The 24,257-nt window shown below is 36.5% G+C and overlaps 2 protein-coding genes across 2 annotated transcripts; both read right to left on the bottom strand.

Moving 5' to 3' along the window:
* Nucleotides 1-443: 443 nt before the first annotated feature.
* On the bottom strand, nucleotides 444-3,627 carry LOC109199421 (lactose-binding lectin l-2-like). Its single transcript, XM_019354763.1, has 9 exons — nucleotides 3,508-3,627; nucleotides 3,298-3,374; nucleotides 2,818-2,844; nucleotides 2,290-2,316; nucleotides 2,132-2,176; nucleotides 1,893-1,999; nucleotides 1,680-1,814; nucleotides 1,483-1,591; nucleotides 444-738 (listed from the first exon to the last, which is right to left on the bottom strand). The coding sequence occupies exons 2-9, from the start codon at nucleotides 3,356-3,358 to the stop codon at nucleotides 662-664; spliced, it is 588 nt and encodes a 195-aa protein (XP_019210308.1). The 5' UTR covers nucleotides 3,359-3,374; nucleotides 3,508-3,627; the 3' UTR covers nucleotides 444-661.
* A 6,974-nt stretch (nucleotides 3,628-10,601) lies between these two features.
* Nucleotides 10,602-13,777, bottom strand: LOC102079288 (lactose-binding lectin l-2-like). Its single transcript, XM_019354773.1, has 9 exons — nucleotides 13,661-13,777; nucleotides 13,451-13,526; nucleotides 12,971-12,997; nucleotides 12,443-12,469; nucleotides 12,285-12,329; nucleotides 12,047-12,153; nucleotides 11,834-11,968; nucleotides 11,637-11,745; nucleotides 10,602-10,896 (listed from the first exon to the last, which is right to left on the bottom strand). The coding sequence occupies exons 2-9, from the start codon at nucleotides 13,509-13,511 to the stop codon at nucleotides 10,820-10,822; spliced, it is 588 nt and encodes a 195-aa protein (XP_019210318.1). The 5' UTR covers nucleotides 13,512-13,526; nucleotides 13,661-13,777; the 3' UTR covers nucleotides 10,602-10,819.
* Between the last annotated feature and the right edge of the window lie 10,480 nt (nucleotides 13,778-24,257).

Below are 24,257 nucleotides of genomic sequence, written 5' to 3'. Positions count from 1 at the left end.
AGTTTTCAGTGAGCTTATTTAGCAAAGGGCCAAAGTTATAATTTCTTTTTGAGGTTGTTGATAACTAAAATCACAGTCAACTGAAATTCCTGTGTGTTATGGTTATTTGCACTCATATTCAACTCCTCCCTGAGTGGGTGGGGAGTGGGTTACAATACTTTACTCAGACTGCAGGCTATTCTGGTGTCTACCATTGACTTTCCTTATCTTAACCCAGTCATGCTGCAGTTTGGAGGAACATCTCTGTAAGCAGCAGGGTCGGTAACCTTACCTCCACCCTGCTGGCTGTCAGAAGAACATGATTGACAGTTTCTATGTCACCATGAATAAACATCTCATCCCATGGAAGGCACAGCTCTTTGGGGCATTTGGACATGAACTTTAAAAAAAAAACATTTTGTATTCAATTTGCTAATGTTAGTGGTGAATAACTCACAGACAAATTGCAATGCTAATAGTTTTAATTTAAGAATGAAATACAATTCACTCTACAAAGTAAAGGTCTGGAGAAAGCTTTCTTTTAATCATACAGAAAATTCAGCTCCAATTCATTGCACATGATGCCTGATTGCTTGCATCATAGCGATGGTGTGGAAATACAGAGAAAGAAAAATGCAGATCATTGTGCTTTTTACTGATGCATTATAGAGTTGATTCACAATTACATAATAATGTTTCCACAGATAGATGGGAGCTCAGTTTCACAGTCCATGCTCTCTAAGCATCCACTCTTTTCCTCTGCAAGAAAACCAAAATAAAACACAAAAATCACACACAGTCAGTCAGTGCTACTCAGACTAAAAAAGGTTTCCAACATGGGGTGACAATGTTTAGCAAATAAATGTAATTTTAGTTCGTTCAGTACTAACTGTGAAATTACAGTATTTGTAAATGGTAATGGTATTTACATTAAAGGGTATTTGTCAAGAAGACTGACACAAACAGTGATTGAAGCATCACCTTTGGATTACCAGATGAACTGCTCTACTTCCTGATTCACAGCCGTTTATGTTACTCAATTCAGTGTTCTGTGCCTATATATAAATATCAATGTCTTTTTAATCTGTTTGACCCACCATGTTTGTACACAATACTTACAGTTATTTTTTGTACCGCACAATTAACATCTTAGTGAGTGGACAGCAATAATCAAGGACAACATTAATCCACCCATTAATAACCCAGTGCATAGAAGTTTTGAACATAACATGATAGCTTTGTGTAACTTCAGAAGTCTGTAATTTTTTTTATTTCTAAAATCTCAATTATTTTATGATGCATCACTGGGAACACAAACTGTAAATATTCTAGGATAAGAAACAATGCTCAGTGCAATAATAATATCTTTCAAAGAAAAGAAAAATATACTTTAATACATACTTTTAAAACACTTGATAGACTAGTAATTAGCTTGAAGTGATAATCAAAATAGATGAATGCAAATAAGATTGTTTTGTTTTTTTAAACACTTGATAGACTTACCACTAAAAGTTATTTGCAAACAGTGGTGCTCATCTTTGGCTGTGTCTCCATTACAAAAGTCAGCAAAAGCAGAGATTCCCATATAATCACTCCAGGACCAAGAAGGATTCTATTAAAGCAAAATAAAATATTATATAAATTCATATTCATTAAAAAATCCAATTGTTTCACAAAATGTTAGACATCATGCTATTTACCCCTGGACTATTATGGCCTCCAACCCAAAATGCTCCATGATCATGTCCAGCACGCTTCAGCTCCTCATGAATCTCATCAGCTTGAAGGTCATTATACACGGATGCAAGCTGTCCTCCACGAGACTGACAGTTATTCTACGGTGGAGATAAACAGCATGGAGTGACCAAGAAAATTTAACATTTATTAATAGGAAAAAAGGTCAACCTTGTTACCTGAGCATCATCCCAGATCATGTTTTTTGGAACAAAGAGGAGGCACTGTTGACTGTGCATACTCCATCCATCTGGGCAAGATGGATGCCAGCCCCCAAATGAGTCATCTGCAAACAAATAACAAATAAAGAAGAAAGCATGAAACTGAATCTGCAGTGTAGATTTTCCTTATGTTCAAATTGAATTTTAAAGAAGGAAAAAAATAAAATAAATCCATATACTCAAATAAATATACCCACCTTCTGTAGATGGTGGAGGTGGTGGTGTTCCCCAGTTGTCTCCATCTGCATGAGTTAAAATGTTCTTTGGTTGCAATTAACTTCATAGGGTAAAAACTTTCAATATTTACTAGTGGATAAAAAAAATATTCTCATTAAAAGACAACTTTTAGGTTCACCTGGCACAGTTGTTTCCTCTGGAAGAGCTGCAAAGACAGTTTGAACCACAGATATTTTTTTCAGTGTATCGTTGCTGTGGTGTCATTGATTACCTTCTACGTTTTACAACATTAAAAAGAAATACAAAATGCAGGTAAATTACAGAAGTGAAGAGATATTAGCAAAATGCAAACTAAGAATTATGTCACTTAGCATGTCCTTATGTACAGTATAATAAATGTATGATTACACAAGCTTATAATGTGTATTATATTACGTTATTGTACAATATTTTTAAAAACAAATCGCAGATAAAGAAGAACACATGAAAATGAGTCTGCTGTGTAGACTTTCTGTATGCCTGACTTTTGGAGGGGAAAAAAAGTAATGTGCTCCAAGTGAAGGTTCTGGCAGTGTTCCCAAACAGTCTGCATCTGCATTAGTTGATGTTTTTGGTTGCAGTTAGTATTGTAGATTAATCGCTTTAATTATTTACTAGTGGATCAAAATAGAGTATATTCCCACTAAAAGGCAACATTTATATTCACCTGGTACAGTTGTTTCCTCTGGAACAGCTGCAAAGACAGTTTAAAAGACATTTTATTTGACACACAAATATTGTTTGTGATTAGTAACAAAGTGATTAAAAAGAAGTAGAAAATTTGTGATGCAAGTTACTCACAGAAGTGAAGCGATATTGGCAAAATGCAAACAAATCAAACTCAAATTGATCAGCATGTCCTTATATACAGTATAGTCATGGTATATCTATACATGAGCTTAGATATTATATGAAATTACTGTACAATGATTCTCATTCATGTTTAGACAAAGAAAAAGTTCAGATTGTTTAATTCAGTTTTGCAAAGCCTTGACACTTTTTTTTTTACAAACATGGGTTTAAGACAAAATTTCAGATATTCCATTCTCTGGTCATGTGTTGCATGTATATTCTATATATACAGAGTATGTATGTATAGATAATGTAGAAAAAGTGAGAGAGGAACTTCTGTGTTTTAAATACTCACAGAGACTGTGTGTGAAAGTCATCATGACACACACATGCAGAAACCCAGTCATCATCTTCATGGTGCAGAAATTAAATCTGATGATAACATATGAAAAATATATTAGGAAATGTTACTTTTGCAGTCAGCTCATAATGCTGTACTGATATTTCACAGATACTTATTAATTATTAATTAATAATAAAACAAAGAAATCTTCTGTGAAAATACCTTTTCTTTGTCCTTCTCAGTGTCAGTTTGCCTGCATTCAAGAACGTTATGCAGCTTCAAATCAGTATAAATGACTCATTCAAACATGATCCAAAGCTTTTATTGGCCTGACAACACCCTCATCCTTATCCAATGAATTCTTTTTGTTCTGGAGACAGCTCACCTGACCTGTCTCCAGAACAAGCAAAGTAAACTTTATAACATTCATGTGTATTCAAGGCAGTGGATATATAAACAAAAGCAAACAATCATTATCTATTGTGGATTTCTCTCGACGTGTCACTTGACGAGTACAACACATTATGTGGCTAGTCCTAATAATAATAGACCACAGAGACACCACACCTGTGCAGCATCCTTCTCTGAAAAGCAGAAAAGATGAATTTGCAGGTACTTTGTGTCACCAGGCAAATACCTTCACATGATGAAGCTGACCCTGCTAGAGGCCAGCTGAGAACAAGGCCATCAAAGTCAATTTAAGCCGAGCATACACTGAACACTAATTCTTTATAATGGTAGAATGACAAATTGATTATTATCTATTTTCTGGAAAAATGACTACATTATATTGTAAATGTTGGAGGCTCAACCAATGAAACTGGGGCTAGACTACCCCAGTTTACACCCTGAATGGGAAGGTCTAGGCAAGAAAATGTATTTCCACCCTGCCATCATCACCTGTACAGTGTGAGTAAAAGAAAACATAATTAAAATATGATGTGGTAAATTTGTTAGATGAGAGGGTTCAGCTGTAGATCAGAGGAAAAGGGAAGGATGTGTGAATGTCTGTGTGTTTCAGTTTGGTGTAGCTATAGGCCTGAGGGTGTGTAATTGTGTAGAGGGAGAGGAATTTATGGATACTGGGGGTCATCCTGTCATAAAAGGAGACAGGAAGCTACAGTTGGGGGATGCTTGTACCTGAATGTAATAAAGCTCATAACTGTCATTACTTAGAAGCAGGTTTGCAGGAGACTCTCCACATGCTTAGCTGTAAAAGTAAGACAACAAGAGGCCAATGCAGTGTGGGGGTCTCACTGTTTGTAATCTGTTAACTCGGTTTTGTATCTTTTCTAAAGGAATTTGGTGTAGCTTGGGTGAGGGGAAATGGACTTTTATGCCCAACAGGAAGTCACATACACAGAGACACACACACAGTGCTTTAACTGTTACGATGCACACACACCCACACACACCCTCACTCACGTACACACACAGGCACTCACGTGCTCGCTCATACATACACAAACACAGGTTTATGATGGAGTCGCTTCTATAAAATTGGTTAAAACAGACAAAGCAGTGGAGATTTGCAGAGGGACACCGGCTTTGCACATCTCCCCTTCTAGAAGATGCATGCGTAACTGAAGATGAATAAAGGTTTTGTGAAATGACTACTGAGTCCGGTGTAGTCTCTGAAGGCCTGAGGAATAAAAAAGAACAGGGGTGAAACTGCTTTATGTAACAACAGAGAACTAGATTGGATCTTTTGATGAGTGTTTTCATGAGAGAAATATAGTTATAGTATTTACTGTAATTCACCATGCTTTCAAAGCCACTGTTACAGATACAGACTTGTGCTACTAACTCCCATTAAAAGAAAACAAACAAAAATCAAGTGTCAGTCATGCATGAAACTGAATCAGGATGTTGCTTTGGAGAAGGACTAGTGAGCAACACCCTTAATAAATAAATATAGTTCCAGTTAAATTCCAGTTAATCTATCTATCTATCTATCTATCTGAAAAAAGAATACATGCGCTTTAAGTTTAACTTCCTGGTTTTGAGTCCTGCTCTTGGGTCTTCCTTTCTTGCCTGCTTCACACAGGCCATCATGACACTGTTAGTCAGTGACAGACCCAAATTTTACATTCAAGTTTTGCAGATACACTCGTACAGCTATTTTGTTCTGTAAAAGAGGAATAACACCTTTCAACACGAGAAGCAGTGGAGGAGAATTCACCCTTTTTCTGTATTATAAACTCCATGATGCAAATGACGGCGTGTGTAGTCAGATAACCCAGTAAAATGAGAAGTTTACTTCAGAAGTAGAGGTTTGGTTTTTGATGTTCAACTAGTATGTATTTCATTGAAGTTCTTTAACAGATGTGGAAGGGGATATGTTTAAACTAAGCACTTTTGGTTGGTGGAAATACAGAATGCTTTACAGAAAGCTGGTAGAGCTGTTCACAAAGAGGCAGATATCAGCAACACTATTATCATTGGATTGAGTGCATAATTTCTAAGTTCCTAAATTCTTTTGGTCTAACTTGTGCAAATGGAATAAAATCCCTCAGTGGATGATTGCTTAAACGAACACATTACATTTCAGCCCAGTCATCATAGCTCCACACAGATATCTAGATTTAAAAAAACCAAACAAACAAAAGAAATTCTTTCTCCCTGTGTTCTGTTGGATCTGTAAATATCAAATATATATATATATCTGTAAATATATGCTGTCAGTCACAGTAAAGTACAAAGAGCAGCCTGGTCAAGTACTTGTGTAAAAAAAAAAAAAATGTGCATAATTTGTTATGAATACTGTTTCTTTTCCACTTCTTTCTCCCTGTGTTCTGTTGGATCTGTAAATATCAAATATATATATATCTGTAAATATATTCAGTAAATATATACTGTAACTATAATGGTGTGAGTTCATTGTCAAAGTTTATATAGTCAGGTGTTCCAATCACTTCAATGGTGACAGCTGTATAACTTAAGCACCTTGGCATGCAGACTGCTTCTACAAACAAGTGCCAAACCATGCTACCGTTGTTATTATAAACTAGAAGCATACTCTGAGGGGAAGAATTATGTGCCAAAACATGCTACCTTTGTGAATGTGACCTACAAGCACACTTTAATGGGTAAAAAGAAGTGTCAAACCATACTGGCTTTATGAATATCAGCTACAAACATACTCTGATGGGCAAAGTTAAGTGGCAAACCGTCATACCTACTTAAATTTGTACTGGAATTATTGTGTGGCAGCAGAAATGTGCATAAATTACGTACAGTAGGACATTTTGCCAAAGTAGGGCAGTTTGTCATAAGGCAGCGTAAAATTATCCTACTGGTAGGACGGTTTGCCAAAGTAGGACGTTTTGTCAGAGGACACCGTAAAATTTTCCTACAGGTAGGATGTTTTGCCAAAGTAGGACGTTTTGTCAGAACACCGGTCTCGAGACATCCAACTCTACCCTAATCTGGTGCTCATGGGGTTATCACAGTGACTATTTTAGCCTGAACCACTCCCTTAGTCATTGCCTGATTGTTGCACTGGCAAGAGGTTTTGTGTGGCTTATTCCCTGTTCATGCTTTACATGAGTTTGTTCTCTGTAGTGCTATTTACATCTGAATCACAAACACCTTTTTAGATCATCCTAGCCCACTTTAAACCCTGAGTACAGTTCCATATACAAAGGATAAATTATATCTTTTTTCCCATTTCATGTCTTTTTATGTGATAAGCCCCGCTGATTGAGATATCAATAGGATTGACTTTTATGTGTTATAGTTCGCTTCATTTATTTGTTTGTTTGAAAACATAGTGATGCAAAATAAAAACTTCCCACAAATATGTAAAACCTAAAGAAATAAGTGTATTGTGAAAAAGCAAGGAGTGAAAAATACAGATTTATGTGTAAAGATGTTGGGAGTGAAAGTAAAGCTGTCAAAAAATACTCAAGTAAAATACCTGGAAATTCTGCATAAGTACAACAATTACGTAACTTCGAACAATGAATTTTGACAATGAAATCTACAATAATAAGGAGGGAAATTTTAATATGCCTGCTGTCATATCATCAATTAAGTTGTTGTTATGCTTGCAATATGGCTACTGAATGGCCAAACTTCAGCGGAGAAGGGCCTCAAGCTGTTTTCAGTGAGATAAAAAAAAAAAAACAATTGAATGAACAGTCAAATAAAAAATGAATAAAGTCCTTTCTTTATTTTATTTTATTAAGTTTGTATATTTGTCTAGAAGCAAAAGAGAGAGAGAGAGAGGGGGCGGGGAGAGAGGGAGAGAGATCAGGATATAGTAGATAAACATGTTTCTACACAAAACCCAAGAGCTAAGAAATATGAAATGAATACCTTTGAAGGTGATTTTTTTAAGCCAATGAGAAAGGAACATGTATGGCCCAGAATGCATTATGAGCCCAGGACACCACCACATGAGAGAAATATACTCATTAAATTATTATTTTAAAAGCCAGCTTTGTGTCAAATGTCTGCAAAAATGTTGCTGTCAGTGTATCAATCGCTGACTCGACTCATTTTGGTAACTGAATGTCAACAAGCAGTGTGTCAGTACTATCAGTCAATCATGAGACAATCACAGTGTTGCTTTGGAGGACGCTTTATACTCAGTCACCACTCTTACAAAAGGAACACCATCCATTCAGGGAAAGAGACAGGGTACAGCGTGGACAGGTCACAGGGCTAACAAATAGAGACAAACAACTACACAACTATGGCACAAGTTGTGTAGTTGGCACAACACAACAAGGCCAGAGAGCCTTGTGGTGTTGCAGCTGGTGAGATGTGTGTGTGCATGCTGCTTGATTACTCCTGCTCTGTGGAGAGGAGTGTGCTTGGTGATTAACCTTTGTTTTGCTTACTTTCCAGGGCTTTTGACCAACTACTGAGTTTTGTTGTGTTTTCTTTTTAAAAGTTGATACCTGCTTGACCGTCTCTTTGAGTTGTTGAAACTTTAATAAAACCTTTTAAATTTAACCATTTTGCCTTTCTCTCTTTTTTCAACCCGGACACTTTTTGTTGCTTCCCCTCATCCCCTGGACCTTTTTAGGGGAATGCAAAACCAGCAGTGAACCGAGATGCAGCCAGACCATCCCCCGAACCACCAGTGAACCCCACCCCGGGCAGGGTGTATGAAGTATCAAATGGGGTGTAGGAAGAACAAGCATATATAAGTCTTAATTGTTATCATGTATTTTTCTCAAAACAGTACTACACTATATTGAAAATATTGGAGGGTCAACCAATGGCTAGGCTACCTTAGTTTACATCCTAAAAGGGAAGATCAAGGCATCATCCCCTGTACGGACAACTAGTTTGGACCTTTTGATGATAATTATTATGAGTATTTACTGTAATTTGACAATGTTTTCAAAACCACCGTGTCAGATATAGACTTCATGTGCTATTAAGTCGCAATAAAAATAAATTTAAAAAATGTCAGTGTTTGAGCTGGATGCTTTAAATGTTAAAGCGCTAAAATCACACGTTACAGATTTAAATAAAACCTTTATATGTACATAGTGTAAACAGATTCTGAGCAAAGGTAAAAATTTGCATTCTACACTGGTTTACACCCTAAACTTATCATCTTGGGATGAAAAGTAGTTACTGCACTTACTGTAATTTAACAATCTTTTCAAAGCCACTGTATCAGATACAGACTTACTTCATTTACAACTGACTTGCCTTAAAAATCAAATAACATAAAATAAAATAATAAAATGTGTCAGTCATGCACAAAACTCAATCAGTTGCTTTAGAGAAGGCTACATGCTAATGAGCAACACCCTAAATACATAAATATAGTACCAGTAAAATTCAAGAATAGTCTGAAGCCTGCAGTCTTTTCTCATATTTACTGTCATCCTACCCTAGTTTACACTATAAAATTATCATGGGAGAAATATAGTTACTATATTTACTGTTGTATGAGGATGTTGCCTGCTACCGACTCCCCTTCTGTTCCATAACCACTTTGTTGGCACAGTCAATCATGCATGAAACTGAATAAGGATGTTGTTTTAAAGAATACTGGGTGTCAGTGGACACCATTTTCAGAGGATTTTTACATTAAAAGGCTCGTCTTTAAACCAAGCACACTCCTAAACAAAACAAAAACATAATGGCCAATTATCCATTTAATGGCCAGCTACATTTTTACCATCTCTAGCTCTCTATAAAGCTTCTTGAGGTAAGTGTTATTGTGAACTTGAGCTACTGAAGTAAAACTGAATGGAACTAAAAGTGTAACATGAACACTCGCCATTGTAACTATATGACAAAGGAAGCAACATTTACTACCAGAATTAAACCGAAAAACTCACCTTGTCTCCATCATTATTTGCTCAGATGATGCCTATGGTCTCCAAAGTTTGATTGTTCGTATCAATGTAAATTTTCTAATAAGAAATGGAGAAAAGTGATTATCACTGTATTAATTTTAAAGCTAATATATAAAGACAGTTGAATAGGTATACTTCCATTTTGCAGAATATTACTTAAGCATTAGTTACTTAGTAATTACTTCGGCTGCTACAACACTTAAAATTATTCACAAAAGAATTTGCGTCTTTTTACCTGGAAAATACCTGGAAATTAAGTGAGATTAAGTGACTCCATAATACGGCCCGCAATCCAGAAAGTACAGGGTACTTGCAGTGTACTTGTTTCATTGTTTCCTGCAAAAACCTGACTTACATGCGAATTGCGTGTAAGTGCAGGGTACTTGGGCCTTATTCGCAGGTCATGTTATAAAGTGTTACCCTGATCTATTCTCTGACTAGACAACCATCAACTCTTTATAAATCTGAGGAGCAAACTGAAAGATAAGGCTGCAACCTAACCAAATACATTTTAAAGGGATAATTCAGATAATTAAGAGCAATGAGTTTTCAGTGAGCTTATTTAGCAAAGGGCCAAAGTTGTAATTTCTTTTTGAGGTTGTTGATAACTAAAATCACAGTCAACTGAAATTCCTGTGTGTTCTGGTTATTTGCACTCATATTCAACTCCTCCCTGAGTGGGTGGGGAGTGGGTTACAATACTTTACTCAGACTGCAGGCTATTCTGGTGTCTACCATTGACTTTCCTTATCTTAACCCAGTCATGCTGTAGTTTGGAGGAACATCTCTGTAAGCAGCAGGGTCGGTAACCTTACCTCCACCCTGCTGGCTGTCAGAAGAACATGATTGACAGTTTCTATGTCACCATGAATAAACATCTCATCCCATGGAAGGCACAGCTCTTTGGGGGCATTTGGACATGAACTTTAAAAAAAAACATTTTGTATTCAATTTGCTAATGTTAGTGGTGAATAACTCACAGACAAATTGCAATGCTAATAGTTTTAATTTAAGAATGAAATACAATTCACTCTACAAAGTAAAGGTCTGGAGAAAGCTTTCTTTTAATCATACAGAAAATTCAGCTCCAATTCATTGCACATGATGCCTGATTGCTTGCATCATAGCGATGGTGTGGAAATACAGAGAAAGAAAAATGCAGATCATTGTGCTTTTTACTGATGCATTATAGAGTTGATTCACAATTACATAATAATGTTTCCACAGATAGATGGGAGCTCAGTTTCACAGTCCATGCTCTCTAAGCATCCACTCTTTTCCTCTGCAAGAAAACCAAAATAAAACACAAAAATCACACACAGTCAGTGCTACTCAGACTAAAAAAGGTTTCCAACATGGGGTGACAATGTTTAGCAAATAAGTGTAATTTTAGTTCGTTCAGTACTAACTGTGAAATTACAGTATTTGTAAATGGTAATGGTATTTACATTAAAGGGTATTTGTCAAGAAGACTGACACAAACAGTGATTGAAGCATCACCTTTGGATTACCAGATGAACTGCTCTACTTCCTGATTCACAGCCGTTTATGTTACTCAATTCAGTGTTCTGTGCCTATATATAAATATCAATGTCTTTTTAATCTGTTTGACCCACCATGTTTGTACACAATACTTACAGTTATTTTTTGTACCGCACAATTAACATCTTAGTGAGTGGACAGCAATAATCAAGGACAACATTAATCCACCCATTAATAACCCAGTGCATAGAAGTTTTGAACATAACATGATAGCTTTGTGTAACTTCAGAAGTCTGTAATTTTTTTTATTTCTAAAATCTCAATTATTTTATGATGCATCACTGGGAACACAAACTGTAAATATTCTAGGATAAGAAACAATGCTCAGTGCAATAATAATATCTTTCAAAGAAAAGAAAAATATACTTTAATACATACTTTTAAAACACTTGATAGACTAGTAATTAGCTTGAAGTGATAATCAAAATAGATGAATGCAAATAAGATTGTTTTGTTTTTTTAAACACTTGATAGACTTACCACTAAAAGTTATTTGCAAACAGTGGTGCTCATCTTTGGCTGTGTCTCCATTACAAAAGTCAGCAAAAGCAGAGATTCCCATATAATCACTCCAGGACCAAGAAGGATTCTGTTAAAGCAAAATAAAATATTATATAAATTCATATTCATTAAAAAATCCAATTGTTTCACAAAATGTTAGACATCATGCTATTTACCCCTGGACTATTATGGCCTCCAACCCAAAATGCTCCATGATCATGTCCAGCACGCTTCAGCTCCTCATGAATCTCATCAGCTTGAAGGTCATTATACACGGATGCAAGCTGTCCTCCACGAGACTGACAGTTATTCTACGGTGGAGATAAACAGCATGGAGTGACCAAGAAAATTTAACATTTATTAATAGGAAAAAAGGTCAACCTTGTTACCTGAGCATCGTCCCAGATCATGTTTTTTGGAACAAAGAGGAGGCACTGTTGACTGTGCATACTCCATCCATCTGGGCAAGATGGATGCCAGCCCCCAAATGAGTCATCTGCAAACAAATAACAAATAAAGAAGAAAGCATGAAACTGAATCTGCAGTGTAGATTTTCCTTATGTTCAAATTGAATTTTAAAGAAGGAAAAAAATAAAATAAATCCATATACTCAATAAATATACCCACCTTCTGTAGATGGTGGAGGTGGTGGTGTTCCCCAGTTGTCTCCATCTGCATGAGTTAAAATGTTCTTTGGTTGCAATTAACTTCATAGGGTAAAAACTTTCAATATTTACTAGTGGATAAAAAAAATATTCTCATTAAAAGACAACTTTTAGGTTCACCTGGCACAGTTGTTTCCTCTGGAAGAGCTGCAAAGACAGTTTGAACCACAGATATTTTTTTCAGTGTATCGTTGCTGCGGTGTCATTGATTACCTTCTACGTTTTACAACATTAAAAAGAAATACAAAATGCAGGTAAATTACAGAAGTGAAGAGATATTAGCAAAATGCAAACTAAGAATTATGTCACTTAGCATGTCCTTATGTACAGTATAATAAATGTATGATTACACAAGCTTATAATGTGTATTATATTACGTTATTGTACAATATTTTTAAAAACAAATCGCAGATAAAGAAGAACACATGAAAATGAGTCTGCTGTGTAGACTTTCTGTATGCCTGACTTTTGGAGGGGAAAAAAAGTAATGTGCTCCAAGTGAAGGTTCTGGCAGTGTTCCCAAACAGTCTGCATCTGCATTAGTTGATGTTTTTGGTTGCAGTTAGTATTGTAGATTAATCGCTTTAATTATTTACTAGTGGATCAAAATAGAGTATATTCCCACTAAAAGGCAACATTTATATTCACCTGGTACAGTTGTTTCCTCTGGAACAGCTGCAAAGACAGTTTAAAAGACATTTTATTTGACACACAAATATTGTTTGTGATTAGTAACAAAGTGATTAAAAAGAAGTAGAAAATTTGTGATGCAAGTTACTCACAGAAGTGAAGCGATATTGGCAAAATGCAAACAAATCAAACTCAAATTGATCAGCATGTCCTTATATACAGTATAGTCATGGTATATCTATACATAGGCTTAGATATTATATGAAATTACTGTACAATGATTCTCATTCATGTTTAGACAAAGAAAAAGTTCAGATTGTTTAATTCAGTTTTGCAAAGCCTTGACACTTTTTTTTTTACAAACATGGGTTTAAGACAAAATTTCAGATATTCCATTCTCTGGTCATGTGTTGCATGTATATTCTATATATACAGAGTATGTATGTATAGATAATGTAGAAAAAGTGAGAGAGGAACTTCTGTGTTTTAAATACTCACAGAGACTGTGTGTGAAAGTCATCATGACACACACATGCAGAAACCCAGTCATCATCTTCATGGTGCAGAAATTAAACTTGATGATAACATATGAAAAATATATTAGGAAATGTTACTTTTGCAGTCAGCTCATAATGCTGTACTGATATTTCACAGATACTTATTAATTATTAATTAATAATAAAACAAAGAAATCTTCTGTGAAAATACCTTTTCTTTGTCCTTCTCAGTGTCAGTTTGCCTGCATTCAAGAACGTTATGCAGCTTCAAATCAGTATAAATGACTCATTCAAACATGATCCAAAGCTTTTATTGGCCTGACAACACCCTCATCCTTATCCAATGAATTCTTTTTGTTCTGGAGACAGCTCACCTGACCTGTCTCCAGAACAAGCAAAGTAAACTTTATAACATTCATGTGTATTCAAGGCAGTGGATATATAAACAAAAGCAAACAATCATTATCTATTGTGGATTTCTCTCGACGTGTCACTTGACGAGTACAACACATTATGTGGCTAGTCCTAATAATAATAGACCACAGAGACACCACACCTGTGCAGCATCCTTCTCTGAAAAGCAGAAAAGATGAATTTGCAGGTACTTTGTGTCACCAGGCAAATACCTTCACATGATGAAGCTGACCCTGCTAGAGGCCAGCTGAGAACAAGTCCATCAAAGTCAATTTAAGCCGAGCATACACTGAACACTAATTCTTTATAATGGTAGAATGACAAATTGATTATTATCTATTTTCTGGAAAAATGACTACATTATATTGTAAATGTTGGAGGCTCAACCAATGAAACTGGGGCTAGACTACCCCAGTTTACACCCTGAATGGGAAGGTCTAGGCAAGAAAATGTATTTCCACCCTGCCATCATCACCTGTACAGTGTGAGTAAAAGAAAACATAATTAAAATATGATGTGGTAAATTTGTTAGATGAGAGGGTTCAGCTGTAGATCAGAGGAAAAGGGAAGGATGTGTGAATGTCTGTGTGTTTCAGTTTGGTGTAGCTATAGGCCTGAGGGTGTGTAATTGTGTAGAGGGAGAGGAATTTATGCATACTGGGGGTCATCCTGTCATAAAAGGAGACAGGAAGCTACAGTTGGGGGATGCTTGTACCTGAATGTAATAAAGCTCATAACTGTCATTACTTAGAAGCAGGTTTGCAGGAGACTCTCCACATGCTTAGCTGTAAAAGTAAGACAACAAGAGGCCAATGCAGTGTGGGGGTCTCAGTGTTTGTAATCTGTTAACTCGGTTTTGTATCTTTTCTAAAGGAATTTGGTGTAGCTTGGGTGAGGGGAAATGGACTTTTATGCCCAACAGGAAGTCACATACACAGAGACACACACACAGTGCTTTAACTGTTACGATGCACACACACCCACACACACCCTCACTCACGTACACACACAGGCACTCACGTGCTCGCTCATACATACACAAACACAGGTTTATGATGGAGTCGCTTCTATAAAATTGGTTAAAACAGACAAAGCAGTGGAGATTTGCAGAGGGACACCGGCTTTGCACATCTCCCCTTCTAGAAGATGCATGCGTAACTGAAGATGAATAAAGGTTTTGTGAAATGACTACTGAGTCCGGTGTAGTCTCTGAAGGCCTGAGGAATAAAAAAGAACAGGGGTGAAACTGCTTTATGTAACAACAGAGAACTAGATTGGATCTTTTGATGAGTGTTTTCATGAGAGAAATATAGTTATAGTATTTACTGTAATTCACCATGCTTTCAAAGCCACTGTTACAGATACAGACTTGTGCTACTAACTCCCATTAAAAGAAAACAAACAAAAATCAACTGTCAGTCATGCATGAAACTGAATCAGGATGTTGCTTTGGAGAAGGACTAGTGAGCAACACCCTTAATAAATAAATATAGTTCCAGTTAAATTCCAGTTAATCTATCTATCTATCTATCTATCTATCTATCTATCTATCTATCTATCTATCTATCTATCTATCTATCTGAAAAAAGAATACATGCGCTTTAAGTTTAACTTCCTGGTTTTGAGTCCTGCTCTTGGGTCTTCCTTTCTTGCCTGCTTCACACAGGCCATCATGACACTGTTAGTCAGTGACAGACCCAAATTTTACATTCAAGTTTTGCAGATACACTCGTACAGCTATTTTGTTCTGTAAAAGAGGAATAACACCTTTCAACACGAGAAGCAGTGGAGGAGAATTCACCCTTTTTCTGTATTATAAACTCCATGATGCAAATGACGGCGTGTGTAGTCAGATAACCCAGTAAAATGAGAAGTTTACTTCAGAAGTAGAGGTTTGGTTTTTGATGTTCAACTAGTATGTATTTCATTGAAGTTCTTTAACAGATGTGGAAGGGGATATGTTTAAACTAAGCACTTTTGGTTGGTGGAAATACAGAATGCTTTACAGAAAGCTGGTAGAGCTGTTCACAAAGAGGCAGATATCAGCAACACTATTATCATTGGATTGAGTGCATAATTTCTAAGTTCCTAAATTCTTTTGGTCTAACTTGTGCAAATGGAATAAAATCCCTCAGTGGATGATTGCTTAAACGAACGCATTACATTTCAGCCCAGTCACCATAGCTCCACACAGATATCTAGATTTAAAAAAACCAAAGAAACAAAAGAAATCTTTGTTTCCAGTCACTGGTCTCATCTGCTGCCATCTCAAGCACAGCTCTGGTACGGACTCCACACTCACTCTCACGTCTCTGCCTCACCACTGGAACCTTTCTGGACTGGATTATTCTCATAGTCATAGTTGTTGCAGTGGCTCTGATCCCTGGTTCGCTCTCCTACATTACTAATTTAATTCTCCTCCTTGCCGGACTCTGTGACCCTGCTGTCATGCTCATGTCCACAAACAGTTAAACTCACTTTGCTTGCATTTTGGTTGTCAGTGCCTAGTTCATGCTCTTGTATATAGTTTAATTTCTGTATTCATAGTTATAGTATTTTCGCTCTCCTCACAGCTCCAGCTCCAGCTCCAGCTCTTGTATATAGAATTCATAGTTATAGTATTTTGCTCACACTCACTAGGTTTATCACTGCTCACAGTTTAGTGTTTTTGCACTTGCCCCTGTATATAATCCCTGCCCCTGTAATTCTGTGCTCACGGTCTTTGTTGTGTCACTCCCTTCCTATATAGTAACTGTACAAGTTCACAAGTGTTGCCACTGTGCAAATCATTTTAACCCTAGAACACTATCGCTATAAATAGTAACACAATCACTAATGCCGGGTGATTTTTACCCGATATAATATAACCAATAAAAAGTAATCAAATATATCAAAATATGACAACACATGACAAATTAGAGTCGTCTTTTACTTTCAACTGTGCCATGTCTAACAAAATGAAAAAAAAAAACCCTCCTAAAACAAAATAATGACTCTGGAAAGCTGGTCTTTGGTCCACCCATTCCTGGGAAATTTGAGACTTCCCTGGTGAAGGCACAGGCTCCTCAACACGCAAACAGCTGCAGGAGAGAGAAATCATGCAAATGTATTTGCTCGGGTGTAAATCACCCGGTGATAGTGTTCTAGGGTTAATAAAAGCTGTGTCATGTATTTCAAGTGTCTGACTTGAATCTGTCTTTTTGGGTCCAATCTGTGTCTGACGGTTCACGCCGTAACATGTTTTTTGATAAAGAGAGGATCGATTTTATGAAACTAGTAGTATGTTGTGAATGAAAATTATAAATATGAATATAAACATTTTAATTTTGATGGGGAACTGCATGAAACATCAATTACAGTTGGGCATGTTGTCACGATGAGTATTGTGTGTATGTGTGTGTTTTGATGATGATTATTGTAACAGGGAGCGTTGATGATAATCTACAAAGAGGACCCTTTAGGGCACGTGATGAAATATGCAGTTATGCAACACATAGTTTTGTTTTGGCTTCTGAGTGAGTTGAGGAGAAGGGCAACAGACAGGAAATTGTGTGATGTATAAGTAAGATAAGACATGATTTGCACACAATAATTGATGTGAGAGCAGAGACAATGTTTATGAAATATATTTTGTTATAAGTTTATTTGATGGGTCACAGACATTCATACTTTAAGTCATTGAATGTGTCAGAAAATGTGTTTATTATTTATTTTTAAAGTCTGCCATCTAGTGACTGAATAGCGGAAGCGCCAAGTAAGGGCTAGAGCAGGTTTTTGCTCCAAGCACTCGTCAGGTTTTCCATGTCTCTGACAATTCCGTCATCTGTTGCTCTTTAAATGGCATAATCTGTAAAGGCGTGGCTGACATCCAGAAATCCTACCAGTATCTGGACAAAGCTGGACTGGGAGACAGCACAGAGGCACTGATCATGACAGATACAAGATCAGAGGCTGGGGTTTACCACACCAGGCAGGACCCCAGTGTAAAGATGTAGCGGTGGACAAGCAGAAGAAGATGGCTGTAGTGGTAGCTGTAGCTATACCAAGTGATAGCAACATCAGGAAGAAGGAACATGAGACATACCAAGGACTCAGCGAAGAGCAGGAGAAGGTAATCAGAGCGCTCATTGCAGTGAGCGAGTGGCTCCAGCAGATCCCGGGAACAACATCCGATATCTCTGTCCAGAAGAGCGCAGTCCTCGGACAGCAAAAATACTGAGCAGGACCCTCAAGCTCAAGGCCTCTGGTAGAGGACCCAAGGTTGAAGGATTGACCGTCCGCAGGGGTGAGAGGGGACTTATTATATATAGAAATATAATAGAAAAGAATAGAATAGAAATAACAAATAATAGCCACAAACAACATTAGGTGGTTTTGTCACTGATTTGGCATGCATTTGTGAAAATCTCAATGGTTAATACTCTGTGTAAAATTTTAAATGAAACAGAATGCAATCATTTGCAAATCTTATAAACTCATATTTTATTCACACCAGTGACAGCTTACTGACTTTAGGATACACTAAAAACGCCTCAGTAGTATATATATATATACATATACATATATGTATGTGTATGTGTGTGTGTCTATACTGAGACGTTTACATATTGTTTTGATTTACATTGCTGTGCTTGAGAGTCACCATCTACCGGAACCAAATTCCTTGTATGTGTGTGTGCATATACTTGGCCAATAAACTTGATTCTGATTCTGATTATTTAGCTTTCTTCTTTGGTGGTTTGGTGTTTTCTTAAACAAAAGTTTAAAAGAAAGGATTTGCATCATGTTTGAGGTTGATGTCTTAAATAACTGCAAAAACAAGGCTCTGGTGAGAGAGCAGGGCTCCAACTGGTGAAGCCTTCAAAAAAAAGAAAAAGAAAGAAATCATTTCTAAAAGTAAACCTTAAAGTCTGGTTTTACTCATATTAAAGTTCAAAGTAAAAAACCCCCACAAACTTTACACTATGGCTGTGTCCCAATCCAGCGACCACACACTTCGTAGTACGCGCAGTTCGCGGACTACGTACAGCTGGTACTACGAAGTACGAGAAGTGCGGAAGTGAGAGGCTTGTGAAATGGGACGGTCTGACCTTCTTCGCCGCTACGTTTCATACAGCATTGTTTGACAGAAATGAAGGAGAAAAAATGTTTTTTTGTTCCTTCCTTTTTTTTATGACATCACACTGAAAAAAATGCAATAGGGTGGTTGTTGAATTTGCATAAAATTACTTCATATATCCAGCATGACTAATTTAAATTTCACATCTAAACATATTTTTGTCTTTTAATTTTCACATATTCTTTAAGAATATTCATTCTTTTAGAGCAAATCATGTTGAAAAGAAACAAGTTAGTCGTGTTTTATCCTCAAGCTCCGCCCCCTGGAAAGGAAAACTCGGCTGCACTGTCCGCCATTTTTGTCTCTCGCTTTGGAAAATCTACTACCATCTGGAGTTTTACACTTGAAGGTAAATAAGATTTTAAAGCTAACACACCAGTGAGAAAGAGTGTAGACCCTTTATATATGTGGACTTTTACTGGGGTGTTGTTATTTTACAGGTATGTGGGCTGTTTATCGAAAAACAGGAAAGGCCAATGTTAGGCTCCAGTTAGCTAATGGTAACCGAAATTATGCGATAAGCAAATTAGTAATTAACATATATAATGTGAGTTAATATTGTTTGTATATTCTTTCAGTCTAAATTAACAGACTATTACAAACTTGCATCGGTGTCTGTAGTAAGTGGTGGTACCTGCAGTGTCTTAACCATTAAACAAGCTAATGTAGGGCCGGGATATGACTAGTTTGTTGAAACATGTCTGCTGCCAATGTGACTGCGCACACATGGTAACATTACCAGCACATAGCCACAGCCGCTATAAACATGCTAAAAGGTCAATCTAGCTTCTGTAGTCAGCAGCTGGAAGACTCAACACAGACACAAGATTCAGTGTAACGGTTATCTAAATGTTGTGTGTCCTGTTTGTAAGCCCAGAAAAAGAAATTAAATAAAATGACGACCTTGAGCTTCAAGCTAATGTAAGCGTAATGCTATAGCATAAAGCTAATGCAATGATGAGGTTGTTAAATTAGTAAAAATACAGTAAATATATCCAACATGAATCATTTATATTTTTGGTCTAAACATAATTAAGTCTCACGCCTTTCACTTGTTTTAGAAGGATGTTCAGTCTTTTAAAACCAGTCATGTCAAAATAACAGAAAATAGTTATGTTTTCTGTTGAAACTCCACCCCCCAGGGTGTGTTCTGCGAGGGAAAATTCACTGTGGCGGTCCGCCATTTTTTGTCTTCGCTTCGTTTACCTTTGGTGCTGAGCTTTACTTTGTCGAGGTAAACTGAAAACTACATGTTTGAGAGGAAACGAAGAGAACATCCATTAGATGGGGAAGTTTTTCTCATGAATTGCCGTTGAGCAACATAATGGAAAAAACAAGTCATTCCTTAAGTTAACTAACGATAATGCTAGCTTAAGCTGCGGGACAATATTATGTGCATTAGCTTTTTTTCAGTGTGTGCCCAGTCACATTCGCTTGTTTTTTCTCAGTGAATACAGACTAACAAACTTGTGTCCATTTAGTTAACTGGTTGTACCTAAAATGTTTTAGTTAAACAGTTAAACAAGCTAGTTTGCCATGGGGTGGGCTCTGTGTGTGTGTGTGTGTTCCGGGGGGGGGGGTCTTCACTAAAGTCGGTTTATTTAGGGCATGACACCTATGCAGTACTCATTAGGAGAGGAAGTGCATGACGTGGGGCTTTATTTCATGTTCTGGGACAGTGAATGTAATGTACTGATAACATGTTAAAGACACAAAAACCCAACAAATTATTTTAACTGATTTATAGAGAGACTGAGAGGAGGGCTTAAAGTGATAAGAAAAAAATGACAATATAAATATGTTAAATTTATTTTTTCTGTATCGATATATGGTGCTTATCCCTGCTGAAGGGCAGATTGGTGTTGCTTCAGAACAATTCTCTAGCGCTGTTACGTAGAGGTGTTACAGTTAAGGTTTTAATAACATTATTTTATTTACTAGGGAAGATTTGCATATGTTATCTCACATTCTGTAAGGTAAATTTTCTGGAAAGGTCAAATTAACTAATTTAACTAAGTATTAATGAAAGACCTTGATGTGTATATGACAATAATAGATGTAGTTTCTGGGTCATTTTCAGAACTGCAAAATGGCCAGAAGGAGGCAACTGCTGTGGTTGCAAACAGGCTTTGGGTGGTATGGAAGTAAGGGCAACTATGGAACTGCTCAGCAACATGGGACCCATAGCTAATAAATAGTAATATGACAAAAATAACAACTTTGTGTGGATGTAACCTTGTGAGATCTGAGATTTTGACTGCATTTTTATGTGACAACTTCTCTTTTTAGATAAATGCAGAGTTTAAGTGCATTACCACCATGCCACTGCAGTCCAGATTACTCTCGCAGATAGATGTGCTATCTGACAAACTAATAAAGGTCTTCAAAAGGCGAGGAGGACAAATAGGAAGAAGACTTCAGAACATTCTGGAGCCCACGGCCCAGGTAAGAAAAAAAATAATTTGTGTATACACTTTAGGGAAAATAATAATTTTAACAAAATACTGTTTGTCACTCTATGCCAGGAGTATGTTGAAAATCACCTGGGATTTTCACAATTTACCATGGGTGCGTTTTTTTTTTTTTCTTTTACCTGCATTAGAACTATGTGTGGAGTTCATAGTTGAACACCTCTCTATGCTCTGACAGTATTCTGCTTCTTTGCATGGAGATTTCACTTCAGAAATGCATTACCTTTTTAAGCATTCTGAGGACTCAAATCACATGCTGTAATGAATCCATTTTTGTTCACCTAATGTGTTAACGTTAACATTTTTTGGAATAGTGACACAGATTAAAATAAGATTTGGTATAATGTTCTTTGACCAGTGTTCTGTTTAATTAAATTGTGGAATTCTGCATTTTCTAGGCCACAGATGAAGCCATTATCCAACGATCTAATAAGGAAACAACCATGGGAATTTACATCATAAAGTCAAGAGATGCCAATGGCAGCCCTGAGGACATCGGGATAGTCCTTGAAGGCCAGAGAGTCTAGCAGGATTTGGATAACTATACCCTAGCAGCTGCAATGCTGTTTGGACTAATATACACTTTGAACCTCACCTACCCACTGGAAAAGTATACCTTCGAGGTATTATAGAAACTGGTTATGGAGCTCAAAAGGAACAGCCTTTCGAAGAAGGCCCAGGTTTTCAGGACCAGACTGTACGATTGAACAGTTTTCCAGTTATGATGTGGGAACAACATGTTTACCTCTTCGAATATGTACCATCCTTTCTTTTAAGCCAGCACTGGTAAAGTTGCAGTACATAGTGAAACTTATTTTTCTGGCACTTTTCAACTGGGGCCTTTATTACTGCAGTGTTCAGTGTTCACTTTTCAAGCCATGGCTCTTTTGAAAAAAAATTCAAACTTTGAATGTCCATTTTTCTCAATGGAAATGGTGCCTTGCACCAATTTCACCAGTTTGCAATTTCTTTCCCAAGGTGCACCACTACAAACAGATTGCATGGTCTAGTATTAGTGATTGTGATGTTTAGTGATAGAAGCAAGCCAATACTAATCAGTTTAGGTCTCTTGGTTTTGTGCCTGTGGGTTATAATGTTATTTTAAGTCTCTTCTTTGTGTCATTTTAATAATTACACCCCTGTTGCCATATTACCTTATGGCTCTTACATTTAAAAAACTATTTTTTACATAAGCGTGATGTCATAAGGCCCCACAATGTTGAATCCAGGTTACAGCAGATAACTTTGAGGAATGTTGTGGAATGTTTTTCAAGAGATGCATTGTACAAATATGACTCATGTATATTTTGGAAGCCTGAATTGAAAGTCCATTGTTACAACTGTGTAGTATTTTCAAAAATACAGGTCATTGTTCAAAAATGTTTTGCTTTTTTCTTTGAAAAGTGTACAGTACATACAGTAAGATCAGCCTTAATTTAGTTTTATTTATTGAACACTCAATTATATATTAGATTATATATTATATATTAGAAATTTGTTATAAAATAAAATAAGCTTACCATAAAATAATCTTGTCAATATAACACATAGTAGTCCAATACAATTAACACAAAAAGTTCATGTCTGATAAACAAGTGGTTTCTATAAATATTTGACCGGAATGAAAAACATAACAACAACATAAAAAAGTCATGTTCATGTTACCAGAAAAATGTGTGCAGGTATAACATAAAAAACTAAGGTTAACCAAACATAACTTAATTTCGTGCAACCGCTTACAATAATTTTTTTATGTTTATCCCACTGATTATTTTTTTCAGTGCACTTTGATTAGTTGAGTATCTGAGGCTGAGACCACGGGACTGTAAAAACATGATTGTTGGGCTTCATTTCTGTACTGAACAGTCATGTCAAGATTAGTTAGTAAATAACAATTAGCTAATGTTGTTCATGAGACTAAAGTCATCACTGTAGTAATGTAAATATAAGATAGCCAATATTATAGTTATTGTCAGATTATTAGGATATATTAAAGGTCATCTTATCTTATTCACTGGGGTTCAGTAAAGATTCAAGTTGTATTTATTCAAATTTCAAATCACCTTAAATGTCTGTGAAGGTTCTCAGTCATCCAGGTCATCGTAGTCAAAGGAATTTGCAAAGAAAAGCGTCTGGACTTCTTTAAGTTGCTTGAAGACGTTTCACCTCTCATCCGAGAAGCTTCTTCAGTTCTAAGGTCAAATGGCCGAGAGTCCCAAATTTAAACGCAGTGGGAGTATCCCCCCAAAGAGGGACAAAGGACCCCCTGGTGATCCTCTAATCACATGAGCCAAGGTGTGAAAGCACCCGCTTTCACACCTTGGCTCATTCTATCAGATAACTGTTTCTGATAGAATGAAGATCAGACTGATATATGAAATATTCCTTTATTGGGTGAGAAAATCAGACCATGTCATAACTGCTTTAAGTCATACAGAATAGATATCAGAGCCTTAAACAGGCTGACTTCTGCTAAATGGGTCAAACTGGGCAGAAAGTATACAAACACATAACATCCTTATAGAATATGATGTAACTCTATAGATCAACTTACCTCAGAATATATAAAGCATATAAACAATTACAGCAATATGATGCAACAAACACAGCAGTGCTACTAATCCAAAATACTCAAAGCTTCATAGAACTGAAACAAACATTTATTTTTAGCTCCATTCTGCTGCTGATACATACTTTAGGTTTCTGAATATTAAACTTGTTGCTGCCTTTCATAGTGTGTAACTTGAAGGCCCTGAGTACTTTCTCCCACACTGAAAACACTGGGATGATAACATTATTTGAAC

This window comes from Oreochromis niloticus, linkage group LG3, assembly GCF_001858045.2.
Source record: "Oreochromis niloticus isolate F11D_XX linkage group LG3, O_niloticus_UMD_NMBU, whole genome shotgun sequence".
NCBI classification, from domain to species: Eukaryota; Metazoa; Chordata; class Actinopteri; order Cichliformes; family Cichlidae; genus Oreochromis; species Oreochromis niloticus.
The sequence above is the reverse complement of the archived record's forward strand: the minus strand, read 5'-3'. Positions and strand labels throughout refer to the sequence as shown.